General features: G+C 44.2%; 2 protein-coding genes across 5 annotated transcripts in view; one reads left to right on the top strand and one right to left on the bottom strand.

The window, feature by feature from the left end:
- Window positions 1-15,075, top strand: part of DNHD1 (dynein heavy chain domain 1) — a 77,483-nt gene extending 62,408 nt beyond the window's left edge. The window contains exon 44 of one of the 3 annotated variants that reach the window (XM_061380555.1): window positions 12,022-15,075. In XM_061380555.1, coding sequence (XP_061236539.1) covers window positions 12,022-12,126 — 105 coding nt within the window. In that variant the 3' untranslated portion in view covers window positions 12,127-15,075. Of the gene's footprint in view, window positions 1-78; window positions 1,691-12,021 lie in introns of those variants that run through there. The other 2 variants (XM_061380554.1, XM_061380557.1) reach the window with 2 other exon arrangements.
- RRP8 (ribosomal RNA processing 8) lies at window positions 13,227-27,179 on the bottom strand. 2 transcript variants are annotated; one of them, XR_009729616.1, is made up of 8 exons: window positions 26,956-27,179; window positions 25,430-25,799; window positions 24,752-25,211; window positions 24,532-24,661; window positions 24,296-24,402; window positions 24,116-24,212; window positions 14,225-23,888; window positions 13,227-13,911 (listed from the first exon to the last, which is right to left on the bottom strand). XR_009729616.1 is itself a non-coding variant. In XM_061380566.1 (7 exons), the coding sequence occupies exons 1-7, from the start codon at window positions 27,052-27,054 to the stop codon at window positions 23,769-23,771; spliced, it is 1,383 nt and encodes a 460-aa protein (XP_061236550.1). In that variant the 5' UTR covers window positions 27,055-27,179; the 3' UTR covers window positions 13,227-23,768. The 2 variants fall into 2 exon arrangements, 1 of the variants encoding a protein (XP_061236550.1); XM_061380566.1 differs by having other exon boundaries at window positions 13,227-23,888.
- Window positions 27,180-27,268: the final 89 nt, after the last annotated feature.

The raw sequence follows: 27,268 nt of genomic DNA, 5'->3' as shown, positions 1-27,268 counted from the left end.
TCACTTGCTTCTCTGATCTGACTCCACCGGGACCCCTTAGTTTCTTAGCCGTGCCTGATCAGTTTCTGGCACCCCCAGGTGGCAAATGGCCCACATCCCACAGTTCCAGAGATGGGGCTGCTGCTGATTGGACTACAGCTTCACAATGCCAAGTGGGACCCGGTAGCAGGGGCCTTGCAGGACAGCTCCTCCAGTCAACCCAGCCCTCTGCCTCCTGTCAGCGTCAGTGCCCAGGCCCCAGGGGCCAATGACCTGCCACCCCGAGGCGGCCTGGCAGTGTATTCCTGTCCTGTGTACTTGGAAGGGCCCCTGGGCACCACTAGGCTACACAGGAGGAAGGTCCTGATGCACCTGCCCCTGCCCACCAAGCTGAGCCCTGCCACCTGCATCCAAAGGAGAGTCCACGTGTGCAGCCCTCCGTTGTCCTGAGCCCACAGCCAAAATAAAGTTGGACTGATGTGATGAAATGCTTCTGAGACTTATAAGGGTTGTAGATGTGTGCACACAGACAAAGTGACACACTGAGGGGACAGTGTGTGCATCCGAGAAAGAGGAGGTCTGTTCACACTGAAGGTAGAAGAGGGTGTGTGCCTGGCCCTTGGGGAGAGGCAAGTGTGGGGACACCGTGGGGAGATGGACCTGGGGTTAGTCCTGTTTCCAAGGGGCTAGGCAGATCTCAGGATGGCTAACACATAGGACTTTGAATCCCTGCCCAGCTCACAACTGTGCTCTCAGCTCTGTGCTAAACCCACAAGGGATATTTTTAAAGGGAGAACATTAGAACTCAAGATCATTTCTTCAGACACTTAGTAGTACTACTGGGAATGCCCCAATTCTGCCCAGCTAGTCATCACCGCAAGATGTATTCTCAGCACACACATGAAGAAACAAAAGCAAAATAACACACAAGGTCCTATGTTCATTCAATGGTCATTTATGAGCCCTCTTCGGAATGAGGTGCTCTTCCAGGCACTGATGAGGCTGTTCTAATGCTGGGAGACAATAAAAAGGCCAACATATAAATGAGTTAAATTTGATGATTTTTAAGTGCTATAAAGAAAACAAAACAGGCTGATGTGTTGGAGTGTGAATGGAGGGGAGCAGTTAATCTAGTTTGGGTGGTCAAGGAAGGCTTGCTGAATATTTGAAATGGAGCTATTTGAAGATCTAGGAGTAGATCTGCTAGATCTAGGAGGAGAAAATCTAGGAGTACCTATCTTTCACATAGAGCCTTCAGTAGATGCGAAGAGCTTGAGGCAAGAACAACCTGGGGTGTTCAAGGAACAGAACATGCAGCTATAACACTGTGAGTGAGGAGTGAAGTGAGCTGAAAGTATGGAAAGGTATAAACCGGAGCAGATCGTGATGATGAGCTTGTATTTTTAAAAGTGTAAGACAGAATCTACTGGAGAGTACTAGATGGGAAATTATCTTTTTCAAAGACCATTCTGGCTGTTCTATGGCGGGTGGATGTGTATATGTGCTCAGTTGCTCAGTTGTGTCTGACTCTTTGCGACCCATGGACTATAGCCCACAAGGCGCCTCTGTCCATGGAATTTTCCAGGCAAGAATACTGGAGTGGGTTGCCCTTTTCTACTCCAGGGGATCTTCCTGACCCAGGGACCAAACCCCGTGTCTCTTGTGTCTCCTGCAGCGGCAGGTGGATTCTTTACCACTGTGCCATCTGGGAAACCCATGGTGGGTAGATGGATGGAAGGTAATCCAGAGTAACAAGGGGGAAGATTTGTTTGGAGGTTATTGAAGTAAATCAAGTGAGAGATGATGGGAGTTTGGACTAAGATCATAACCATGGAGATGGAGAATTGATGGATTTAGGAAATATTCTGGAGGCAAAGCCAGCAGAACTTACCGACGGACTGAATGTGAGGGAAAAGGGCAAATCTAGGATGACTTGAGCAACTGGGTGGATCATGGTGTCATTAAGTAAGATGAGAAATTTGAGAAAGAGAGAGACAGGTTGGAGGTAGGGAATCAGGAATTCTGCTTTGATATGTTCAGTTATTATTAGTTTCAGGATTGCTTTCTACCCCAGCGCAAACCTCTTGGATAAAAGTTGGGTTAGAATGTAAGAGACAGTACCAGTTAAAAGCCAACACCAGCTCCTCTCCTTGCCCCCAGGCACCAGAATTTACTAGGTACAAATTAATTCCCTTGCTGTATGATTAGGTACGAGCTACATGGTGGGAGGAAATGCAAGCAGAGATGTATACCGAGCATCAGTGCATAGGCTCTTCAGTTACCCCACTTGCTAGTGACTGCAGTGCAACTGATGTCCTAACAAAGGCTGAGCAAAGAGGCAAAAGCTCCCTCTTTCTTCAGAAACTCTTCCCTTTTCTTTTCTATAACCAGGGGCATGGCTATCCCTTTAGGTGAGGAGATTAGCAGAGTATTAAAGAAGTCCTTTTGGATAAATGAACTCTCTGTCCATATGTACCATCAATACTATTTTCCCCACTGGGAACAGGGAACAATAGTGATACACAAGTAAAACCATCTGCAATTGGTTAGACCAGAATATTTTCTATAAATCCACATCATTCTCTAGACCAAAATGTATTCTTTTTTTAAACCTAGAATTTCTTTTTTTTTAATTTTTACTGATGCATAATTGACTGAAATTCATTCTTGAATTATGCACAGCAAACTGTTTTTAAACTTAGACAATCAGAGGTTATAAGTACCAACTTAGACAAGTAGAGGTTATAAGTAGCAAGTGACAGTGTAGCCCAAATACAATGAGTCTAAAAATATTCCAGATTCAACAATTTCACAGTTGAAATTGTCTGTCAGATAAATTAAAATCTCAGGGGGAATTCCCTGGTGGTCCAGTGAATAGGACTGTGTTTTCACTGATGGGGCCAAGGTTTGACCCCTGGTCAGGGAACTAAGATCCCACACGTCCAGTGGCATGGCCAAAAAAAAACCCCCAAAAAACCCAAATTTAAAAATTAAAAAAAAAAATCTCATTAGGGAAGTAAAGTCTCAAACAATGAAAGGAAGGAAGAAGTAAGACATGTGACAAAGGGAAGAGATATGTCCCATCCTGTCCTAAAAGATCAGGTGGTGGGGGAGGGGTGGGGGATGAAGAAGTGGAGTCAAGGGAGGGAGGAATATGATAAAATAAACATGATCTGGGACTTCAGAAGTAAACTGAGGTACTGAGGGCAAAGAGGCTTTTCCTCTTTTCCCTACCTGTGATTTTAGAAGGGAACTGCTCTGCAACACTGACCTACTGTGGCCACAAGAGCAATAAGAAGGCAGAGTGGCATGGACAGGAAGAAGTGTCCCTTGATCCCTGCGTAGTGTAGAAACTGAATAGAGATCTGTTAAGCTCAAGGGAATATGAGGCAGAGAATCACTGAGGTCTGCAGCAGCAAACAAGAGTTGTTGAGAGGAGGCCAAGTTGGCAGGCAGGGGCAAAAGGCTCCAACAGCTGAAAAAGACAAGACCACGAATTCATGAGCTTTAGAAGCAAATTCTGGCAAGACGCCCAGGTGTGGAACTAGGCCAACCCTACCCAGAGGATTCCAGCGTGTGCATGCCCAAGAGCCAGTATTAGGCCAGGGATCCATTTCTTCCGACATCAAAATGCCACACAAGCCCTTCTCGCAACACCCAGCTGCCACTTTGGAGAGGAACAAAGGTAGAATGCTCAGAATTTTAGAATGTATTTCAAAGCGAACAAATGAAACCTAAAGAGACTGAACAAAATTTATTTCTAGCCTCTTCTGGGAGGATGGGAGTGCGACTTGTGAGGGAAATCAGATCAGTAATTGAGAAAGGAGCTAAATTTTATCTGCATATCCAAATTTGTGAGGAAATTTGTGATCTGGCTCTGTACTATATATGCATTAATAATCCAAAGACCAAAAATTTCATTGACTAGTGCTCTGCAGCTCACCTGAAACATATTTTTTTCAGCTTTTCAATTTGAAAATCCTTATTCAGAAATAGCATATATATGGGAAATGTTTGAAACAGAAAAGAAGAAAGTGCCAGTTTATCCACTAATGCCTAAGGAGACCTGGTAGCTGTAAGTTAGGTACTATAATATTATTATTCCATACCACAGATCAGGAAACTGAAATACAGATTCAGTCAGTTATTCAATGTCACAAAGTTAGAGCCAGTTTGTTTTTTTACCTTTGTTGTTTATATATATTTCTTTCTTTAAGAAGATTTAGTCTGTAGTATTACAACCAAATAATATCTGGGTCTTATTTTGTGTGCCCTTATTAAAGTGTGCCCTTACTCAGTTTTGAAGTTCTCACTCTACTTGACATACTTTTCTCACTTTGTGAGAGAAAATTGGACCCATTTTAGACCATATGACTATGAGCCTGTGCTTGAGAGCCATGCAAGGAATGGTATTTTGAATACCATTTAATATCATTTAAATAGAGTGCTTTTTAAAACTACAAGATGACAAATCCTCTTGCATGGAACCTAAGACAGCATTACCTTACACTGGAATTTTTTCTGCATGGAAGAACAGAGTAAGCATCCAGCACAGTCACCATCAGTATCAGTACTGAATATTCATCGGAAGGACAGATGCTCCAATACTTTGGGCACCTGATGCGAAGGACTCACTGGAAAAGACCCTGATACTGGAAAAGATTGAAGGCAGGAGAAGAAGGGGATGGCAGAGGATAAGATGATTGGATGGCATCATGACTCGATGGACATGAGTTTAAGCAGGCTCCAGGAGTTGGTGATGGACAGGGAAGCCTGGCGTGCTGCAGTCCATGGGGTCACAAAGAGTCAGACACGACTGAGTGACTGAACTGAAGTCACCATCAACCCTGAGGATCTGAGCCATTGATTAGAAGGGGATTCGAGTGTCCCCACTGAATATAGCTTTCTCCAGATGTATGTGAATCGGGTGAAGGAGGCCCCTCTTTGGTCATGGATGAACGGTTAGCCCATCCCTGGGCAGTATGAGTCTGATGGAAGACTGGTTGGTGCCAGCACTGGATGTAGAGACATGGGTCTTTTGAGTGTTTAGTCCTTTTAGATGAACAGATTAACCCATTTTGGGGAGCAGATCCTACATGCCTTATGCCAGGTACTGGAATAGTCACTTTCAAATTGCTTATCTCTTTTAATCTTTTTAACAATCGTGCAAGTCAACCCCCCGCCACCAACACCTTTTTTGCACTTTTATAAACTGAAATATTGCTGATGTACAATATTATGTAAATTGCAGGTATATAATATAGTGACTCACAGTTTTTAAAGGTTATACTCCCTTTATAGCTTATTATAAAAAATTCAGAGCCAGTTATGGAATCCAGGCATTTGTCTCCAGAATCCATTCTCTCTGTGGCACTCTTTTTGCTTCTAATGTAAGAAATGTTGAGTAGACAGTGGAAAACAAGAGTCCTTATGTATTGTTGGTAGATGGGTATACTGGTGTATTCTGGGGAGCAATTTGGCAGCACTTAGTGAAATTAATTAAATACAGTATGTCCTAGTAATTTTGCTTCTGGGTTTGTCTTAGGCTCACACAAAAGGACTTGGGAAGTGTTCTGTCCTACTCTGCTTACTAAAAGAGTTTGTGTCAGATGGATATTATTTAAGTGGTTGATATAATTTCACATTAAAGCCATCTGGGCCTGGAGATTTTGTTTTGTTTTGCTGAGGAAGTTTTTAATAACAAAGTCAATTTCTTTAGTAAATATAAGGCTACCAGGTTTTTGACCCCTGAGTTTTCAGTTATTTATATATTCTAGATACTTCTTTGTCAGATATGTGGTTTGCAAATATTTTCTCTCAGTCTGTAGCTTCCTATCTTCATAGGGTCTTCCACAGAGTGAAGGTTTTAAATTTTGGTGAAATCTCAGCCTATCAGTTTTTTCTTTTCTGAATTATGCTTTTGATGCCAAGTTTAAAACTCTTTGCCTCAACTTAGATACCAGAGACTTTCTTCTGTGTTTCTTTTCTAAGAGTTTTATACTATATATCATTTTACACTTAAGTCCGTGATCCATTTTGAGATAATTTTTGTACAAGGTGTGAGACTAGGTCAAGACAGATATGATTTACGTGTGTATGAATATATTTATTTTTGCCTGTGGATGTTCAAGTTCTCCAGCTCCATTTGTTGAAAAGACTATCTTTCCCCCATTGAACTGTGTTTGCACTTATGTCAAAATCAGCTGGGCATGGTTGTATCGGTTTGTTTCTGGGTTCTCTGTTCTATTGATTTTGTATCTATACTCCCCTCCAGCAATACCACACAGTCTTGATTACTGTACCCATGTAGTAAGTCTTGAAAATGGGTAAACTGATTCCTCCTACTTTGTTCTTCTTTTTCAAAACTGCACCTATTTTAGTTCCTTTGCATTTCCATACAAACTTTAGAATCATCTTATCTACTACAAACAAGTCATGCTGGGATTTTGATAGGAATTGTGTTTAAACCATGAATAGTATGAAAAGGCAAAATGATAGGATGAAATGAAAATGAAAGGGGAACTCCCCAGGTTGGTAGGTGCCCAAATTGCTACTGGAGATCAGTAGAGAAATAACTCCAGAAAGAATGAAGGGATGGAGCCAAAGCAAAAACAATACCCAGTTGTGGATGTGACTGGTGATAGAAGCAAGGTCCGATGCTGTAAACAGCAATATTGCATAGGAACCTGGAATGTTAGGTCCATGAATCAAGGCAAATTGGAAGTGGTCAAACAGGAGATGGCAAGAGTGAATGTTGACATTCTAGGAATCAGCTAACTAAAATGGACTGGAATCGGTGAGTTTAACTCAGATGACCATTATATCTACTACTGTGGGCAGGAATCCCTTAGATGAAAAGGAGTAGCCATCATGGTCAACAAAAGAGTCCAAAATGCAGTACTTGGATGCAATCTCAAAAATGACCTGAGAATGACCTCTGTTTGTTTCCAAGGCAAACCACTCAATATCACAGTAATCCAAGTCTATGCCCCAACCAGTAACGCTGAAGAAGCTGAAGTTGAACAGTTCTATGAAGACTTACAAGACCTTTTAGAGCTAACACCCAAAAAAGATGTCCTTTTCATTATAGGGGACTGGAATGCAAAAGTAGGAAGTCAAGAAACACCTGGAGTGACAGGCAAATTTGGCCTTGGAATACGGAATGATGCAGGGCAAAGGCTAATAGAGTTTTGCCAAGAGAACGCACTGGTCATAGCAAACACCCTCTTCCAACAACACAAAAGAAAATTCTACACATGGACCTCACCAGATGGTCAACACAGAAATCAGATTGATTATATTCTTTGCAGCCAAAGATGGAGAAGCTCTATACAGTCAGCAAAAACAACACCGGGAGCTGACTGGGGCTCAGATCATGAGCTCCTTATTGCCAAATTCAGACTTAAATTGAAGAAAGTAGGGAAAACCACTAGACCATTCAGGTATGACCTAAATCAAATTCCTCATGATTATATAGTGAAAGCGAGAAATAGATTTAAGGGACTAGATCTGATAGATAGAGTGCCTGATGAACTATGGACGGAGGTTCATGACATTGTACAGGAGACAGGGATCAAGACCATCCCCATGGAAAAGAAATGCAAAAAAGCAAAATGGCTGTCTGGGGAGGCCTTACAAATAGCTGTGAAAGGAAGAGAAGCGAAAAGCAAAGGAGAAAAGGAAAGATATAAGCATCTGAATGCAGATAGCAAGAAGAATAGCAAGGAGAGATAAGAAAGCCTTCCTCAGCCATCAGTGCAAAGAAATAGAGGAAAACAACAGAATGGGAAAGACTAGAGATCTCTTCAAGAAAATCAAAGATACCAAGGGAACATTTCATGCAAAGATGGGCTCGATAAAGGACAGAAATGGTATGGACCTAACAGAAGCAGAAGATATTAAGAAGAGGTGGCAAGAATACACAGAAGAACTGTACAAAAAAGATCTTCACGACCCAGATAATCATGATGGTGTGATCACTGACCTAGAGCCAGACATCCTGGAATGTGAAGTCAAGTGGGCCTTAGAAAGCATCACTACGAACATAGCTAGTGGAGGTGATGGAATTCCAGTTGAGCTATTTCAAATCCTAGAAGATGATGCTGTGAAAGTGCCACACTCAATATGCCAGCAAATTTGGAAAACTCAGCAGTGGCCACAGGACTGGAAAAGGTCAGTTTTTATTCCAATCCCAAAGAAAGGCAATGCCAAAGAATGCTCAAACTACCGCACAATTGCACTCATCTCACACGCTAGTAAAGTAATGCTCAAAATTCTCCAAGCCAGGCTTCAGCAATATGTGAACCGTGAACTTCCTAATGTTCAAGCAGGTTTTAGAAAAGGGAGAGGAACCAGAGATCAAATTGCCAACATCCGCTGGATCACTGAAAAAGCAAGAGATTTCCAGAAAAACATCTATTTCTGCTTTATTGATTATGCCAAAGCCTTTGACTGTGTGGATCACAATAAACTGTGGAAAATTCTGAAAGAGATGGGAATACCAGACCACCTGACCTGCCTCTTGAGAAACCTATATGCAGGTCAGGAAGCAACAGTTAGAACTGGACATGGAACAACAGACTGGTTCCAAATCAGGAAAGGAGTGTGTCAAGGCTGTATATTGTCACCCTGCTTATTTAATTTATATGCTGAGTACATTATGAGAAACGCTGGGCTGGAAGAAGCACAAGCTGGAATCAAGATTGCCAGGAGAAATCTCAATAACCTCAGATATGCAGATGACACCACTCTTATGGCAGAAAGTGAAGAGGAACTCAAAAGCCTCTTGATGAAAGTGAAAGAGGAGAGTGAAAAATTTGGCTTAAAGCTCAACATTCAGAAAACTAAGATCATGGCGTCCGGTCCCATCACTTCATGGCAAGTAGATGGGGAAACAGTGGAAACAGTGTCAGACTTTATTTTGGGGGGCTCCAAAATCACTGCAGATGGTGATTACAGCCATGAAATGAAAAGACACTTACTATGACCAACCTAGATAGCATATTCAAAAGCAGAGACATTTCTTTGCCAACAAAGGTCTTTCTATTCAAGGATATGGTTTTTCCAGTAGTCATGTATGGATGTGAGAGTTGGACTGTCAAGAAAGCTGAGCACCAAAGAATTGATGCTTTTCAACTGTGGTGTTGGAGAAGACTCTGAGAGTCCCTTGGACTGCAAGGAGATCCAACCAGTCCATTCTGAAGGAGATCAGTCCCAGGTGTTCATTGGAAGGACTGATGCTAAAGCTGAAACTCCAGTACTTTGGCCACCTCACGCGAAGAGTTGACTCATTGGAAAAGACTCTGATGCTGGGAGGGATTGGGGGCAGGAGGAGAAGGGGATGACAGAGGATGAGATGGCTGGATGGCATCACCGACTCGATGGACATGAGTTTGGGTGAAGTCCAGGAGTTGGTGATGGACAGGGAGGCCTGGCGTGCTGCAATTCATGGGGTTGCAAAGAGTTGGACACGACTGAGCGACTGAACTGAACTGTGTTTAGACCTCCATACCCATGCGGGTACACAACTGACGTCTTTACTGCTTTTGCAATCCAAGAACATGGTGTGTCTTTCCGTTTATTTGCTTGCATGCATGAAGTTGCTTTGGTCGTGTCCAACACGTTGCAGCCCCATGGATTGTCCTCTGTCCATGGGATTTCCCAGGCAAGAATACTGCAGTGGGTGGTCATGCCCTCCTTCCGGGGATTTTCCCCACTCAAGGATCAAGCAGCATCTCTTACATCTCTTGAACTGGCAGGCAGGTTCTTTACCACTAGTGCCACCTGGAAGCCCATTTTTTTAGATCTTTGATTTCTTTCATCACCACTGTACAGTTTTTAGCATAGAAATCCTACAAATGTATTATTTATAGTTAAGTATTTAATTTCTTTTCAAGCAAATGTAAATGCTATTTTAAATTTTAGTGTCTACGTGTTTCTACTATACAGAAATGCAATTAATTTTTGTATGTTAATCACTCAGTCGTGTCTGAGTCTGTGACCCCATGGACTACAGCCTGCCAGGCTCTTTTGTACATGGAATTCTCCAGGCAAGAATACTGGAGTAGGTTGCCATTTCCTCCTCCAGGGGATCTTCCCCACCCAGGGATCAAACCCCAGTTTCCTGCATTGCAGGTAGATTCTTTATTGTCTAAGCCACCAGGAAACGGCATAGATATGCAGTTAACTTCTATGGTCTACTTTTTATCTTGTTATGATGTTCAACTCACTTATTCTAGGAATTTTTTGTAGATTCCTTGGGATTGTCTATGAATAAGAATGGTAAAAGTGGAGACCCTTGCATTTTTTTCAGTTTTAGGGGAGAAACATTAAGTTTTTTTTTTTTTAACCCATTAAATATGTTAGCAGATTTTTTAGATGCTCTTTATGAAGTTGAACAAGTTTCCCTCTATTTGTAGTTTTCTGAGACTATGAATGGTTGTTGAATTTTGTCAAATCCTTGTTTATCATCAATTGATATAATCCTGTAATTTTTCTTTAGCCTTTAAATATGGTGGATTACATTGACTGATTTTCTACTATTGAACCAGCCCTTGCATTCCTGGAATAAACTCTGCTGGGCCATGGTATATATTTTTATATATTGCTGGATTCTATTTGCTAACATTTTGTTAAGAATTTTTACATTTATATTAATCAGGATTTTAGTCTGTGTTTACATTCTTTCTTTCTGGTTTTGGTATCAGAGCAATAGCTTCTTAAAATGAATCGGGAAGTGTTCCCTTCTATTTTCTGAAAAAGATTATGAAGAATCAGCGTTATTTCCTCTTGAAACATTTGGTCGAATTCCCCAGTGAGACAATCAAGGCCTGGAGATTTTTTTCGTGGGAGGTTTGGAATTACAAATTTAATTTCATTAATCTTTATAGGGCTATTTATTTTATACTGTATGAATTGTATTCTGGTGTCCTTAGGGGGAGGAGAATTGTTCCATTTCAACGAAGTTGTTAAATAAACCTCCAGAGAGTTGTTTGCAGCATTCCTTTATCTTTATGTATCTGTCTACACAGTCTGTAGTGCTATTTGTTGCTTTATTCCTGATACTGATAATTTGTGTCTTTTCTCTGTTAGTCCTGCTAGAAGTTTGTAATTTTACTGATGTTTTCCATTTGGTTCTTTCTTGTAGTTTCTATGTTTCTGGCAAGGTTCCCCATCTGTGTATTCACTGAGGCCTTAATTTCCTTAAATTTCTTAGACATATTTTCATTATTTGGACACATTAGTAACAGCTACTTTGAACTATGTGATAGCTAAATCCAGTATGAGAGCCCACTAGAGTCAGTTTCTATTGACTTTCTTTTACCTGGAGTATAAGTCACTGCTTATAATTTCTATTTTTATAATTATGTAATTGGGCTATAATTTCCTATTTATTTGCATATCTTGTAATTTGGGGAGAAAACTGGATATTATAGATAATATGCTGTAGAAACATAGAAGCTACAAGAACCAAATGGAAATTTGCATTCTGTTATGTTCTGACAATTTGTTGTTGTTGTTGTTGAACTTTTGAGATGGGGGGGAGTGGGCTCAAAACGCAAATTTCATATTTCCTGTAGTATGTATGCAACAGTTGATATACCTGCTTACTTTTTTTGGCTTCCAGCAGCTGCTTTTTCAGCCTGGCCTCAGAGCATCTCACCTGCATTTACACAATTTAGTCATTTGTCAAAGATTTGGACAGATTTAGGGACACATCTCTATGGTTCTTTTGCTTCTGGGACTTTCCTTTTAAATTTCCAGCTTTACTCCATTGCCAAACCCTGTCTTCTGACACGTAAGCTGCCATCCCAAGTTGGACATGGATTGAGGAATGCACACAGGCAAAAAAGCAGCAAATTTGCAAACCTTTCCTCAGTGCATTTCTATCATTCAAAGGTAGAGTCCTCACTGGATTCTGTCAGCTATTTTTGCTCCCCTTGAGTCTCCACTATGCACATGTAATTTAGTGGTCATCCAGGGATTTGGGCTGAGTTTATGTCCATATTTTGGTTTCACCCCTTATACCACTCTCTCTTCCAGATTTCTGCTCTTACATTTCCAGCAGTTTTACCAGCCCTGAACTCTGTCCTCTGCTATTCTGAGCAAGTAAGGCTGTGGTTTTCTGCTTTTGGAACTTGGGGATAGGGTGGGGCTGGAAAATGGGGTGGGGAAGGAAAGCCTTCAGACAGAAAGACCACAAAGATCCCAATTCTTACCCATTGCAGCTAAAGTCTTTCATGGGTAAATTCTCCTCTGCTTTCTGCCTGCTTTTTGTTCACTTTCCAGGGCCTTCAAACAGTTGGTTTTTGTTTGTATTTTGTTCAGATTTTAGAGTTGTTAATTATGGGATAACTGGCCTGACCAATTAACTTGAAATCTGGAACAAAGACTCATATTACATTTAAGAGAACATTTATAAGAAAATCCTTCCCCAAAATGTTTGTAGTCACAAGGACTTGGATAATCTAAAGGTCTTTAGAGGAATGGCTAAGCTAAATGTTCTAAACAGATACACACTGGAACACTAAACAGATATTGGATGCAAGTATGTACTATCAGGGATACAGTATTAAATAAGAGAAGTCCCTGCTCTCTTGGAAGTGCAGGGAAATACACAGTAACTACATAAACAAATAAATACGTAATCTAAAAGGTGAAGAAACACTAAGCAGAGTTAAGGCAGTAGAAAGTACTGGGAGGAAAAATAAGAAGTATTGGCTACAGGGTTAATCTGATAGACTGACATTTGAACAGAGACCTGAATACAGTGTGGAAGTGGGCCATAAAGATATCTGTGGAAATAATATTCCAGATAGATGAAATAATGCAACAGCAGGGGCATACCCAGAATATTCAATAAATAGCAAAATGGACAGTATGGCTGGAAGGGTGTGTGTAAAGGCGGTGAGTGTTCAAGAGCTATCTGGAATCCAAACAAGACAGGGCCTTTTTAGCTATAGTAAGAACTCTTACTATAAGATGGGAAGTCATTAGAACATTTGAAGACGGTGTTAAAAGTGAGTTATAGTACATAGAACAATATGAAAAGAACTTAAAAACACTGCATTGTGTGGGAAAAGGAAGATTGCAACATGACTGATCTGATCTGATCATTTATGTTCACACATAAGCACAGATTAAAAAGTCCTATACAAAATATTATCAAACTGATTTTACCAATATGTAAAATGGGTGTAATCAACAAAGTTGATTTTATTCCAAAAAATTAAGGTTGATTTCACATATAAAATAAATAAATAAATCTTTTATTTGCTACACGGACAGAATTTTTAAAAATATATGATCATCTCAATTCAGAAGCAGCATTTGACAAAATTCAAAATTCGATTCATAATACAAGTAATAGCAAGTAGAGCATATTATTAATCTGACATCCATTAATCAGAATCTCACTTCAAATATCACACCCAGTGATGAAACACTGAAAGTTCTTCCTTCAGGTCTGAGAATGATTCAAAGATTTCTACCAACATCACTTGAACACAGTGATGGACCTCCTGGAGTACATCATGGCTAAGAATAAATGATACAGAATTAGAAAGCATGAAATAAACTGATATGATAATCACATATTATGAGGATAATATGTGTAGAAAAATAAAAGAATACAGATAAATCACTAGAGTAAGTGAGGTTACTTTGCAAGGGTGCTGCTCCATGGTCAACATACAAAAACTGGTTGTATTTCAGCCAGGTGGCACTAGTGGTAAAGAACACTCCTGCCAGTGCAGGAGATATAAGAGATGTGGGTTTGATCCTTGGGTCAGGAAGATCCCCTGGAGAAGGAAATGGCAACCCACTCCAGTATTCTTGCCAGAAGAATCCCATGGACAGAGGAGCCTGGTGCGCAGTCCACGGGGATGCAAAGAGTTGGACACGACTGAGCAACTAAACAGCTCAACCATAAGACTATAAAGAAAAGCAAGGAAATCAGTGTTCTGGAAGTCAGGATGGTGGCAATTCTGTAATGTTGAGAGAAAGCTGCTCCCGTTTGGGAGGTGACATAAAAGAGGCTTCTGGGTGTTGTCAGCACTTCGTTTCTCAGTCTAGGTGGTGCCTACCTGGGCACTGGCCTGTGATAAACCATTAGGCTTAACATTTTTGTTTACTTTTCTTTAGGGCCCTGTTTTATTTACTTTTCTGATGTGTTCGATTAAAAGGGATTTTAAAGAAACATCACTAGTCACTGGCTGAAAAAGATGGAAATTTATTTCTCACTCACGAGACATCCAGAACAGATGCTCCCAATTGGTGGGTGGCTCTCCTCTAAGTGGTGTTCAGGCTCCCTCCATCTTCTGGCTCTTTTAAGGTGTAGCTTTCAAGGTCGTATGCTCCAAGGCCAAATTGGAAATAACATGGGGGACCATGCATAGGAAAATTTAAGGACCCAGGTCGTAGGAATAGCACACCTTAGTTCTACTATCTTCCACTTGATCACACTTAAGAATAAGGGAAGCTGGGAAAGAGTCCAGCTGATTTCCCACAAAGAAGAAAATGGGTGTGAGGATCAGCTGGCAGTCTCTGCCAAAACACACATATACCAAAACCACCATCTATTTTGCCAAGGATACACAGGTGTCCAGGCGAACACAACAAATATGTTGTGAAGCTATAAGAGAAACTGAAGTATGAATCGGGAATAAAGGAAACAAACAAAATAACAAAGAATGGGAGAGGGGCCTTTCATGAACCAATCCTAACAGTGCCATGAACTTAGAGGGAAATGCAATTCTCAGCATCACTCTATGTACCGACAAGAGTGAGGAAAAAAGTCAAGTAGCAATGGTGCCAGCAATGCCATCCTAACCATGATGACTCTAAAGTTGACCTTAGTTTTTGCAGCTGTTCAATCCTCCCCTGGCTCCTGTCTGTTCTCTAAGCCTCACTCCCTGGACTTTCCATTAGTTCTCTGAGTAACTTATGATATCCTTCCAATAATTTTCCCTCTTAACCATCAAAGCCAAACTTGTACAAAGTAGATTTATTTTACCTATTGAACCTCCAGTTCTACGTTGAACTTTAGCCACTACAGTATGCATCCTTTTGTCCTTGGCTTCGATGCAAATGCTGCTGCAGAAAGCCCAACATCTAAACCTGCCTCTGGCAACAGCCAAGCAGCAGGAACATGACACTTACCTCCCAAATCTCAGAGTGCATATAACTGGGGGAACTCATTTTGTACTCAGAATCCTAAACTGCAAGGGTTTTAATTTATCCAGATGGCAAAGAATTTGAGGCAACCAGGAGAATGGATAAGCTCACTGTGGTGGATGCTTATTAGGAAAAACTTCAGAGCTGACAGAAACAACAATCTAGATGTATGAGCAGCTATTAATACATGGAATGCTCTGGTTATTTATCTATTTTCTTTTGGCTCCTGCACTGTCTGTATCCCCCTCTGCAACACACCTCCCTCTCAACCCCCACATACACACTCTGGAGTTGTGTTGCTGCAGCTGTGACTCTGCAAACTGTATTTCCCAGAATCCACTGCCAGGTGGTTCCATTACGTTCTGCCAAAGAGATGTCATAAAGGGAAACTGAAAGTGAAACACAGGGGGGAGGGTCTTCATTCCTGTTTTCCAGCTGCTGTTACGTACTTCAGCTGCAGACAGTTGGCTCTGGCTACCGGCTTCTTCTGCACTCTGCAGCAGCTTCGCTACACTTCTGAGATACCAGCAGCAGATCAGTTTCTGGCGTGACAGCCAGAGAAGAGTCAGACCGTGTGCCCCCACCTTCAAGGCCAGGTTATGTGGAGGGAGCCTCCCCCACCAAAGTCTGAGTATTGACCAGTCAAAAGCGGCCGCTTCTCTGAGCTCCTGGTTTCTGATAATCACATTGCTTCTTCCGCTTGGTTTTCCCAGGCCTTTGGACAGTATCTGATTTCTCCAGTTCTCAATTTTTAATTACATCAAGCATTTTCTTTTGACTTGGCTTTTGTCACTAGGAATCAATTCTCTGCATTAAATATCCTCTATTTGAAACACTTAGTGTGGTTTCTATTCTCCTGACTGAGCCCTGATAAACAGATAGATATTAAAAATATAGCTGAGTGAAGGAAAAAAGTAAGACATAAGACAAAATTTGTTGACAGTACTCGGTAAGTTAAGCACACACACAAGAACAATTCACATTTTATAAAAATGCTTGTGCAAGGGTTTCCCTGGTGGTCCAGTGGTGAAGAATCTGCCGTCCAATGCAAGGAACATGGGTTCAATGCTGGTGGGGGAACTAAGATCCCACATGCTGCAGGGCAACTAAACTCGCAAGCCACAACTAAAGAGAAGCCGGAACGAAAGATCCCTACACCACAACTAAGACCCGAGACAACCAAATAAATAAATATTTTTTAAAAATACTGGCACAATAAGGGGATATTAAATAAAGGCCCTAGATATATCTATATAGGATATGTTGTTCAGTCACTAAGTCATGTCCGACTCTTTGTGACCCCATGGACTGTAGCCCACCTGGCTCCTCTGTCCATGAGATTTTCCAAGCAAGAATACTAGAATGGGTTGCCATTTCCTTCTCCAGGGGATCCTGACCCAGGAATCAAACCTGCAGCTCCTGCCACATCTCCTGCATTGCAGGTGGATGAAGAGCCATTGGGGAAGCCCAACATAGGATTTACTCTTAGATAATAAAGCTGATCCAGAGCTCACTAACCCTCCTACCGTACATGAAGTTAGAAATACCAGCTTGATTGATGGGAATTTGGAGGAATAGAGAGAACGTCCCCCTGAAAGGTAAAGAAGTAGGGCTGTTCCCTCTATCCTCAATCAGGTGAGGAGGGCTCTAAGAGGACCACTTGTAGTCATTTTGTATTCCCATGACAGGGAGAGACCTTATATTCATTCAGCATCACATTCTCTAGTGGGAGGCTTGCTGCACTCAGAAACGTACAGCCCCAGTTCCAACAAGGCCACTGGGGTGGAGACTTGTTGGGAGAAAGTAACCCAAGACACTTAAAAGGGTCTGGAGCCAGAGAGAATGGAGAGGTCAGAGTCAGGCTAGCTGCGGCAGGGCGAGGGGAGAGGAGTCAGATGCTAGTCGGGCTGCACTTCTGCCCTTTGGCTGGACAAACATGTGGGAGCTTCCTGGGGGCTCCCAAAAAGGTAACCACTCTTAAGATGTTTGCTGAGACCTCTCTCAGGAGGGCTGCCGGCCAGGGTGAGGTTCTTTAGCACTAGGAGGCTATGGATACACTGTCAGGGTCAGAAGCTGAGGGGTGTGGGATGAGTATCTTAAGGAGGGAACCAGAGCCAGTTAGTGCAAAAGCCCCCAGTGGGCAGGGGGTGGCTCCAAAGAATCCCAACACCTCACACACTGAGCCAACATTTAAATGCTTGTCTTAGTAGAACACACTGATAAAGCCAAACTAAACCAAAAGTTTAGCCTTTTTGCCTCTAATATACCCTTCCCCATCCCAATCCTAGAAGTGACAGAGGGGTAAAGAATGAGTGAAGTAAACAGAACCGTGAGTTTCCCCACCCCCACTGAGCTAGAGGGAGAACAGCCTTAAACTGGAGGAGCTGCTGACAAGTCACTGAGATGTGGGAAGGGGTGGGGAAGGCAAATGTATTTAAAATGTTAGTGTTTCAGACTGATCTCAGTCATGTTCTAGGGAATAATGGAACATATTTACACCAGAGTATTAACAATGTAGAAGGACCCTTGAAGTAAGACCAAAAAGACAGGGACTGTGGCAATCTGTGAGGCTCCTGAGGAGGCTAAGTAGGGTGTTCCTGATTAATCAAATCACAAGGTGTCTATTGTGACCATGAGAATCGAGACCAAGAGAACCACACAGACCTAACTGCTAAGATCCTTGAATTCCTGAGCCAATGCCAACAACCATCAGGTTTCTAGTCTTATGAGATGAAAAATCTAACTTGAGATATTCTTTAGGAGGATTTTTTTTTTGGTGGGGGGTGGGGGGGTAGGGAGCTCACAATCAAAATGTAACTGGTAAAATCATTCTCTCAATTTCCTCACGTGAGCATTTTTTCCCCAATCCTATTAATAGGACAAGGGATAGTGTAAACTGGCATCTGGTAAAATAATTAAATGTCTGAAGCACCCTGAAGGAAACACGGGTTTCCTTGTTTTGTGATTAAGACTAAGGTGGACAGGATGTCCAGAGAAGATATATTAGCCAGGGCATATAATGCTAACGACTGTAACAGTCCCCAAACTCACTAAATTAATGCAAAAGAGGGTATTCTTTGTAAAAACCAATGTGGATGTTCTTGGTCAAGCAATTTTCCTCTAAGCCGGGGCTCAAACATCCAGAGGTCTATTCTCTGACTCCATCTTCAAAACACCTGCATCAAGGTCACCTTGAAAGGCAGATGAAGGGGTGGAGAATACAGAGAAGGTTCATCCACTCTTTAACTGCCCTGTCTGGTAGTGAAACATCACTTCTATTTACCTTCCACTGGAAGGACTATGCACACAGCCTCACCTTGAGGCAAGGAGCTGGGAAATGTAATTTAACTATGTGTCCAGGAAAAGGACATTCTGGTGAGATCTAGCCTGTTTTTTACAGAAAACGTGATGCTAGTGTGAAGATCTGGAAGATGAAAATGAACTCACCAGGGAAAAGTGCCCTGGGAAGACGAAGTGGCAATTATAAAGAACCAGAAGTAGAAATGGCTTGGAACGCTTGAGGAATGAAAAGAAAGCCTGTGCAGCTAAAGTTTTTCATGTGGAAGGAGTGGATTAAGATGCAGTTGGAGAGGGAGGCCTCGGCAAGATCACTTAGGCCCTGGAAAGGAGTCTGCCTTTCGTTCTCAGAACAGTGAGAATCCATTGAAGAGTTTAAGCAGAGAAGTGACATATCTGACTTACATTCTAAAAAGGCTCACTTGGCTGTGCTGCAAATGAATTGCTCTGGGAACAGGAGTGGAAGCAAATGGATTGGTAATGTGGTGACTGTAGTAGTCAGAACCAGCTGGCCAGCCTGGGAAGTCACCGGGGATGGAGGACAACCTAGAGGTCTCTGTGAAAACCTGTAAAGGACTTTGTGCAATTATCTAAGTGGTTGAGTGACTGGAGCTGAGCTGTGTCTCTGCCAAGATCATGTTGTTTCTTTGGGGACTGTGTTCCCTTAGGACTGTGTTACAAGAACAAAAGCTGGAGCACAACAGTGCCTGCAGGGGTAGTCAACCTCTGAAACGGATGCTGAGGAAGCATGAGCACAGACTGCTATCCAAACCCAACTGTATTCTTGTCTCCCACCACCCCTCCAACCTTTTTTCATTCAGAGAAAAGCTGTGGCAAGCCTGTGACTTACGGCTCATTCTCAGTTCCAGATTCTTAGGATCAGTATAAGATACAAACCCAATCTCAAGTGATTACAACATCTAATCCTATGTAACAATAAATAATCTGTACCTCTTCTGGCTTTAGCTGTTTTCACCTCTCAGCTCTGTCCCACTAAATTCAAGAAGCCTGCACTGGAGAAGGGCAGGGGGGTGATCTCTAGGCTCTCTGCTCTTCCCACCTCCTCTGTGCCTAATAGCTGCTGACTGCTCTGGGCCCAACTGCAGAGAAGGAAGGGGATAAGACAGCTTTTGCCCAGTTGGATATTTCTGGGTCCCATGGGCCTCACAGATTTAAAGGGGCCATCTTGCTGTCCTTTTTCTACAGTCCCCTTTACCCTGGTGGGTGCAGCTTTATTCTGGGTGGTATCCTACAATTCCCTCCTTAGTCCAGATGGCACACTCCTAACTTCTCTGTGCTTCCTTACCTCTTCAATGGTCCTACTGGACAGCACTCTAGACCACCTGATGCTTCCCCTGCTACAAAGTGCACAGGATACACTCCTGCATTGTTCACCTCAGCAAATTCTAGAACACAGACCAATGCAAAAGCAGCAGCACGCCCCGGGCTCCACCACTGAAAGTGAGCCTCTGCTTGCCCTCTGCATTTCCAGGCCAGGAATCAGACTCCAGGTGTACCATTTCTTGGCTTTAGGAATAAAGACTTCAAGCTTCCTGAATGCTCCCAGTGGAGTCTCCAGTTAGACTCTTTCCCACTCTCATTTACCTCTTACTATGACTGCCACTCCTTCATCCTATTCTCAAATTGTACCTTAAACTGATCTCATTGTTCCTTAAACAGCTGGTATGCTGCTTCTTCTTAAGGGAGTATACACTGTTCTTTCTTCAGTCTAGGCTCTCAGTATCAGACACTGAAGCCCAGGCTTGAACGAGAGATGGTCCTGAAGCTGATAATGGAGCAGCGATGACCCAGACTCAGAAGTCCTGCTTTCAGAATTGATGGAAAAGCAGGTGGAGGCTGGCCTGAGATAGGGGGAGTCGGGGGCCTGAGTCAGACCCAGAAAGATGTTTATTCAGGTGGCTTGAGCCAGAACAGGCAAAGAAAGAATCCAAATTTTAAGTAAGGGAAGGAAAGCAAGAGAGGGAGGAAGGCAGACCCCAGCTGTCCTGTTGAGCATGATAACAAAACAGGAAAAACTAATCAAGATCTAGGAATATACGTAACACCTGGGAGGAAACAGGGCTATGACACTGTAAAAAGGTGATGTATGTTCTATAATGAGGCAGATGTCCTTAGACTTTACAGCTTGCCTCCCCATGATCCCAAGAGGTTCCCACCCCACGAAGCTGCCGCAACAGTTGCCCCTATAATCCCCAGAGGATCCCGGTAAGTTGGAGACAACTGTCAGGGTATTGTCTTGGCTGCCTGGCACTCACCAGCCTCACATCATCCCCCAAACAGAAGTCTCTCTAGTAGGCTGTGTGACCCTCTGTCCTTCTGAATTTGTGCTATCCGGCCTCTCCTACTATGTCTGCAGATTTCCTGAATCTGTCCCCTTGTTCAAGACATTGGCACTGTTCCATGCTAACTTCTGTCATCATCTTGGAGAACTTCAAAGTCCATGCAGACCCACTCCCAATATCTGAGCCCCCCATGCAATAATCAATCTCCAGGCAACCTCCCATGCACTCCTCTCAGGCACTCACTCCTATAACTACACTCTTAAACTTGGCCACTGCCTGGGTCTGCTCTGCTTCCAGTATGAACTATTTAGACATTCCAGTTTCTGACCACAGCCTCCCATCTTCCCAGGTTACTTTTTTAATTACCCTCAGTGAAACTACCTACTCCTGTCTTCACTCCACTCAGTTGTTCTACAAAGTTCCATGGCCCAGCATAGACATTACTAATTTGTGAATGGTCTGAAACTCCTTTGCTCAATTTCATTTCAATTGTGTGGTAAGGTTTCAACTCTGGATGATCCCTTAGTACTCATTTTTCCTACAGTTACACCTAGATTCCTGAGCAGGCAGAGATAACCACAACATTGGGCCAACTGGTGTAACTATACATTCATGAATAATACCACTATAAATTCAAACCCCTCAACATTAAGCAGAAATCCTCTCCCTGCCACAATCTGACCTTTCTCTCATTTTAACAGACCTTTCAAGAGCATCCAACAGCCTAAAACCTTCCCATTCCTTCCACATTAAGAAACCCACTCTTCCTGGTTTTACCCCATCTCTGGCCCCACCTTCTCTTGTCACCCTTACTGGTTCGTTTTCCTTTACTTATCCATTAAATGCTCCTCAGAGTTCTCTTCCAAGCCATTTTCTCTTCTCGTTATCTTACTCTGGATATCTTATCTATTACGATGACTTGAATTACCTCCCCTGGCTGCTGAGTTTATGTCCCGCTTCCAAATCATCATCTAGGTACCAAAATCCCAACATTTTGAATGGCGTCACCAGCACAACCAGTCGCTTAAGCCAGAAACCCAAGATCTGCTTCAGAATTCCTCTCACCAAGCCTCAATGCCCCACCAGTCCTCCTAGCTGAAGTTCTTCCACCTGCCCGCTCCTTGCACCGTCACTAGTGACCTCATCATCTGGCCAAACCTGGGTTCCTGCAACACCCCTGCTTCTCACTGCTCCACAAACCCTGTCATCTTTATCACCTCCTTAGATGGATCTCAAGTGACCAGCTCTGGAAATACAAAGATAAATATGAGCTGAGAAGACTGCAGCCTAATGCACAAAACAATCGCCACACAGTATTTAAATGTTGCAGTTGACCTCTTCCTGTAGTGCTTTGAGAATGCAGACGGAGAAATTAGTTCTGCTTTGGGAGTAATGGAGTAGGAAACAACTAGGCTGTCTGGAAGGATGAGTAAGACTCTGCTAGTCAGATGAGTACTCGGCAGCGAGAAGCATCGGCAGCGAGAAGCACGTGCAGAGGTACTGAACAGTGTCTGCTGGATGGTTCACAGCCCAGCCTCCAAACATGCCCTCTGGCCTGCACAACCTGCCTCAAAACACCCCCTTACTGGAGGCACTCAACTGGTGCAGAGTCCTGGAACCTGTGTGCCAGTGGTTCCTCTCAGGTCTTGTTCTTGGAAATAAGTCTTTACCGTCTGAGCCAGTAGGGGAGCCCTTAGAAATAGGTAGAACAGACTGTATCTTTATACCTGGGCCCACGGCAGATGTCTTTTGGAAGAGGCCAAGGACTTGTCATCCCAGTCATCTTCTCCCAGAACTAGTCTTCTCTGCCCATAGTTTGGCCTAGTATATGCTGATCTAGGCCCACTGCAAGGCAGAAACAACAGACACATTCTTCTGCCAATCCCCACCCCAAATGGCATCAATCAGTTGTGATTTATAGAGACCCAGCTCCCACATCACCCCCACTCAAAGAACTGCTCACAATCTATTAAGAATCTCTAAAAATCTTATAAAATAAGGCTGTTGAAAGGCTTATCTTGAGCTTTCCCAGAGTCTTCCTCAATCAACAAATTCATACTTTACTCTTCAACCCCTAATCCTGCTTAGGGAAGGTCTTTAGAAACAGTAAGGTTTGCAACACACAACAGCCACAGCAACAGTTACTGAGCATCTCCTACGTGCCCAGCCTTGGCTACAGATTTCCTCATTAACCCATACAACAATCCTGAGTCAGTAATTCTATCATTTACCAAGTGAGTAGCAAGACATTCAAAGAGTAAAAGGCTCTCAGCAGTCAATGACAGGCCAACCTGATTCCAATATCTGTGCTCTCAGCCAGACAAACACCAGGGCCCAACAGAACAACAGATGCTAGGAAGGTTAGGGCCATTCAGCTCCGAAGATGGAGATGACAATCAGGGGAAAAAAGTACTCAGTACAGGGACAATCAAACCATCTTGACCGAGACGTCCAGATGATGTTGGTGGACTACAGCCAAGTTGCCTCTGCTGATGTGAGGGCTGCTGCACTTGCTCTAGAGCCAAGCTGCCCTAGAGCCAAGAAGCAATGCCTGCCTGCGGCCTTAAAGGCCCGAGCAGACTAACGCTTTGTAGAAGCTTTGGGTGAGCAGAGGGATCTGATGTACCAACAGGAAAATTAGAACAGAGAGTGGAGATGCTCAGACAGAAAGCTCATATGGCTTCTGAGAGATGGAAACAGACACCAAACCCAGAGATGCCTTGAATTCCAAACCATGTAGTTTCCATGACACTGAGGGGATCCATAATTCCCACATACTCCTGTGTTCTCACAATGAACTCCTTACTCTGTAGCTAGCCCTAACGACTTTATGCTTCCTAGAACCAAGAAGCCTTCTTTACATCAGGGTTGAGCCGAGAGTTTCATTACATTTTCTTCTTGAGATGGAGTAAGGGTGGTACCAGGCCCCAGGTCACAGTCTGGCTGGATACAGTCTTCAGAGTACTGAGTTTGGAGTTCAAGATTTGCCTCCTCGTTCAAGGGGGGCTCCAAAGGTCACCTGCGCTTGTAGAGACAAGGCTGAAGCTTCAGGCCTGAGAGCTGAGTCGTGGGCCCTACCCGAGGGGGCCCGGTCTTTTCAAAATCAAACAAGAAGAAGTGGCTGTTGGTCAGATCCTAGGTACAGAAAAGACCCAGTGAGCTCTAAGTCCTCACCCCAGCTCTTCAAATCACCTCCGTCCAGGCCCCACCCCTGCTCAGAAAGCTTCCCAGCTCTCTCCCACTACTCAAGCCTTCAAGGAGCAAACATCTGTGTCTGACAATGACCTCCTTCCTGAACACCATTATTAGCCTGAAGGGCCACACATGTGACAAAAACAGGACAGATTTCCTGGGGTCCTCACCTTGGAGATGACCTTGAAGCCCAGTTTGGTGACAGCCCCCAGAAAAGTCCGAACATCTTCAAAGCGGCTGCTGACCTCAGCCACTTTCAGGAGACCCCTGAGAAGGACGGAAAGTTCTGGGTAAGTACACTGACACGTGCCATGTGCACAGTCATGCATCTGTGTCCTGGGAGCACCTACCCTGGCTTCAGCACTCGATTTGCCTCCTCCAGGAAGTCTCTGATGTTGGTTCCCATCAGTGAAAGGCAGAACACAGCCACATCTATAGATTCATCCTCCAGAGGCACCTGTGGAGAGTGAGAATGTTGTACTAAGCACACATTATGCGAAGGAGAAAGCCAGCACTGAATGCTAGGAGTAGACACAAGGATGCAGGGTGAGCAGAGTGCATTCCATGGAAGGAGAGAGGGGCTTACCTGGGCCATGTCACACACAGTGACCCGGGGGTCCAGAGAGGCCAAGTCAAAGCAGTGTACAGGGTTCCGGATACTTGAAGCCAGGCGGCAGTCCCCACAGCCAAAGTCAGCTACCACCAGGGACGCAGGCCTGGGAATGGAAGGGAGGAAGAGCTCACTGGTCCAGTCTGAGCCTGGGACTGACACACCTAGCTTCTCACAGCACCCAATTTTCACTAACCGCTGGCGAAGATCCCTGGCGATGCGGTCTACCGGCTGCAGTGGCCACTTCTTGACTTGGTTCTGGAAGCCACGGTGGTAGAGGAGAAAGGCCTCAGGGTCTTCCTGGAAGAGGCGCTGCGAAGCACTGCTGGGCCCTGAGTACAGCTGTTCATTGAGGTAGCGGAACCGGGCACCGTCCAGACGCTGGGCCATGCGAGCTCGAAGAGCCTCTGCCCGGGCTCCATGGTTGTCTGGACTGGGGGCAGAAGGCACCTCTGCCTCCTCTGCAGAGGCTGGGGCTGGGGCTGGGGCCTGCTCTGGTGGCTGAGATGGCCGAAACTTGTTCTTCTGTCTACGCTTGTTCTTCTGCCGGTTCCGCCATTGCTTGCGACTCAAGGTATGGGGAGGATTAGAGGAAGGGGTCTCACAGGTTGGCTTGGTGGGATCACTTGTAGCACTAGAATTCCAAGCTTTAGAACCTGAAGAGAGACAGAAAGGCATACTGGGGAGCAAGATGCCCTGAATTCAGAGGCTTAGCACATCACCCTGGCCATACCCCCATCCCTAAGACAGAAACTGTGGTCTACGTGAAAGTACTTATTCCCTAACCCCAAACCTACTGGTGGCAGAGGAACTCTGTTATATGTAGGATCAGCTGATCCCCACACCCCCAGCCCTCATCATCCCCATATACTACCTGTTTGGTCAACACTGTCCAGGGGCTGGGCAAGATTTGAAGGGATCTGTTTCTGGCATTTCCTCTTTTTTTTCTCTTCTTCAGCCAAGTCACTGCCAAGAAGAGCCCCTTTGTGGCACTTCTCCCTTTCCACTTCCTCTTCCTTGGAGTCACTGCTAGGTGGGCCCCGTTTGTGACGTTTCTTCTTCCTTTTCTCCTCTACTTCATTAGACGCACCAGCAAACAAGCCCTTTTTTGGGCGTTTCTTCCTTGTTTCCACGACCTCCTCCTCCTCCTCAGAGTCACTGTCAGGAAGGCTAGGGGACTGCTGGGGAAGAGATGCTACCTCCAGGGCCCGTAATGTGGCCAAGAGCTGGCGGCGGTTGGAGCCCTGGGGGAAAACAAGGGATGAATGAAGGGGCGAGAATGGATGGGGCCTACGGAGTAAGAAGAGAGATGGGGACCTCATTCAGATGCTGGTTAGAGGCATCTGGATTATTCCCAATCAACTACCTAGCTTATCATGAAGACTGCCAGGGCCTGAAGAACTTTCAAAATTGCCATCTCAACCTTTGGGAGGCTGGAGAGCAGAGAAACCACCCACCTCACTTTCTTCATTGTATAGATGAGGTGATGGGGTTCCCAGAAAAACACTGTAAGGCCACAAGCTACAGGACCAAGGCTAGTGACCAGGAGTTCCAACCCTCAATCTCAGGTTTCTACCTCTGGCTAATACCTTTTTATAAAAAGTAGGAAGATTTTTGAAAATAAGAGTGACATGATCACACATGTGTGTATTAAAGATGCCTCCAGTTGTAGTGTAAAGAACTGAAAGAAAGAAAAAAAAAAAACACTGAAAGGGACAAGCTGCAGACAGAGGCCAGTGGTGGGGATTACAGCAATGGGTCGAGGGGTTGAAGAGGAGGGAATAAAGCAGGCAGATTTCATGTCACAGGCTGACTGAAGGACAGAAAGAGCCTGAGCAAGTGCAGTAGCCCTCACATTGGCAGAGGCTTAAAGGAGGTCTACTGTCTGGGAGACCGTTCTGGATTGAAGTCCTACTGGACGGGTTACTCATCCTGGAGATTCTCAGTACTCCCTCAGCACTAGCTCCCTTTGAACAGTAGTACTGACAGCCCTTCACTGCCATTCAGTTTTGCTCTTTCCAATCTCCACACGGCAACCAGTGACCTTTTCAAAACGCAAATCTGAAGAAATCATTCCCCTGCTAAAACACTCCATTGGCTTTTATCTTTAACATGCGCAAATATTCTAACGTAGCCCTCCAATTTCTACCACACTGCCTCTCATTCTGTGTCATGCTCCCTTGCGCCCGGGTCTCTCCACATGCCTTTCCTTCCAAGAAACCCTCTTTGCTTCACTAACTTCTACTCACCAATTCTCTCAGTTCCAAAGTCACTTTTTTTTGGAAGTTCCGGATTTGGGGAGGCTGCAGGCGGCCCTCCTCCCCCTAATTACACACACGGCGCGCCCCAGATCCGGAATCCAGCAGAGTCTGTTCTGAGGACCCCTGCGGGGCCACTCACCTTGATTTGAGAGACTGCCGTGGGCCGAAGCCCTAAGGCTACAGACCCGAGGTCCGCGACTACAGGGGCCTCCTCGGCCCACTCTGGCTCCTCGAACATGGGGCTGGGGAGCGCAAGGTTGCGGGATCCACGCGCTTCTCCACGTGCAGACAGCGTCTCTAGGAATCAGACCTCTCAGAGACGCCGGAACAGGGCAGGAAACCAAAGAGTGAGAGCTGAAGTGGCTAGAGCAGCCGGCGCAGTGCCGAAAACCATCGAGTTTAAACACTGGTGGACTAGAAGGGCAAGAAAGGCGGGAGGGAGGGGCTGGGAG

Source organism: Bos javanicus, chromosome 15 (assembly GCF_032452875.1).
Source record: "Bos javanicus breed banteng chromosome 15, ARS-OSU_banteng_1.0, whole genome shotgun sequence".
NCBI classification, from domain to species: domain Eukaryota; kingdom Metazoa; phylum Chordata; class Mammalia; order Artiodactyla; family Bovidae; genus Bos; species Bos javanicus.
Note: the sequence above shows the minus strand (reverse complement) of the source record. Positions and strands in the feature narration are given on the sequence as shown.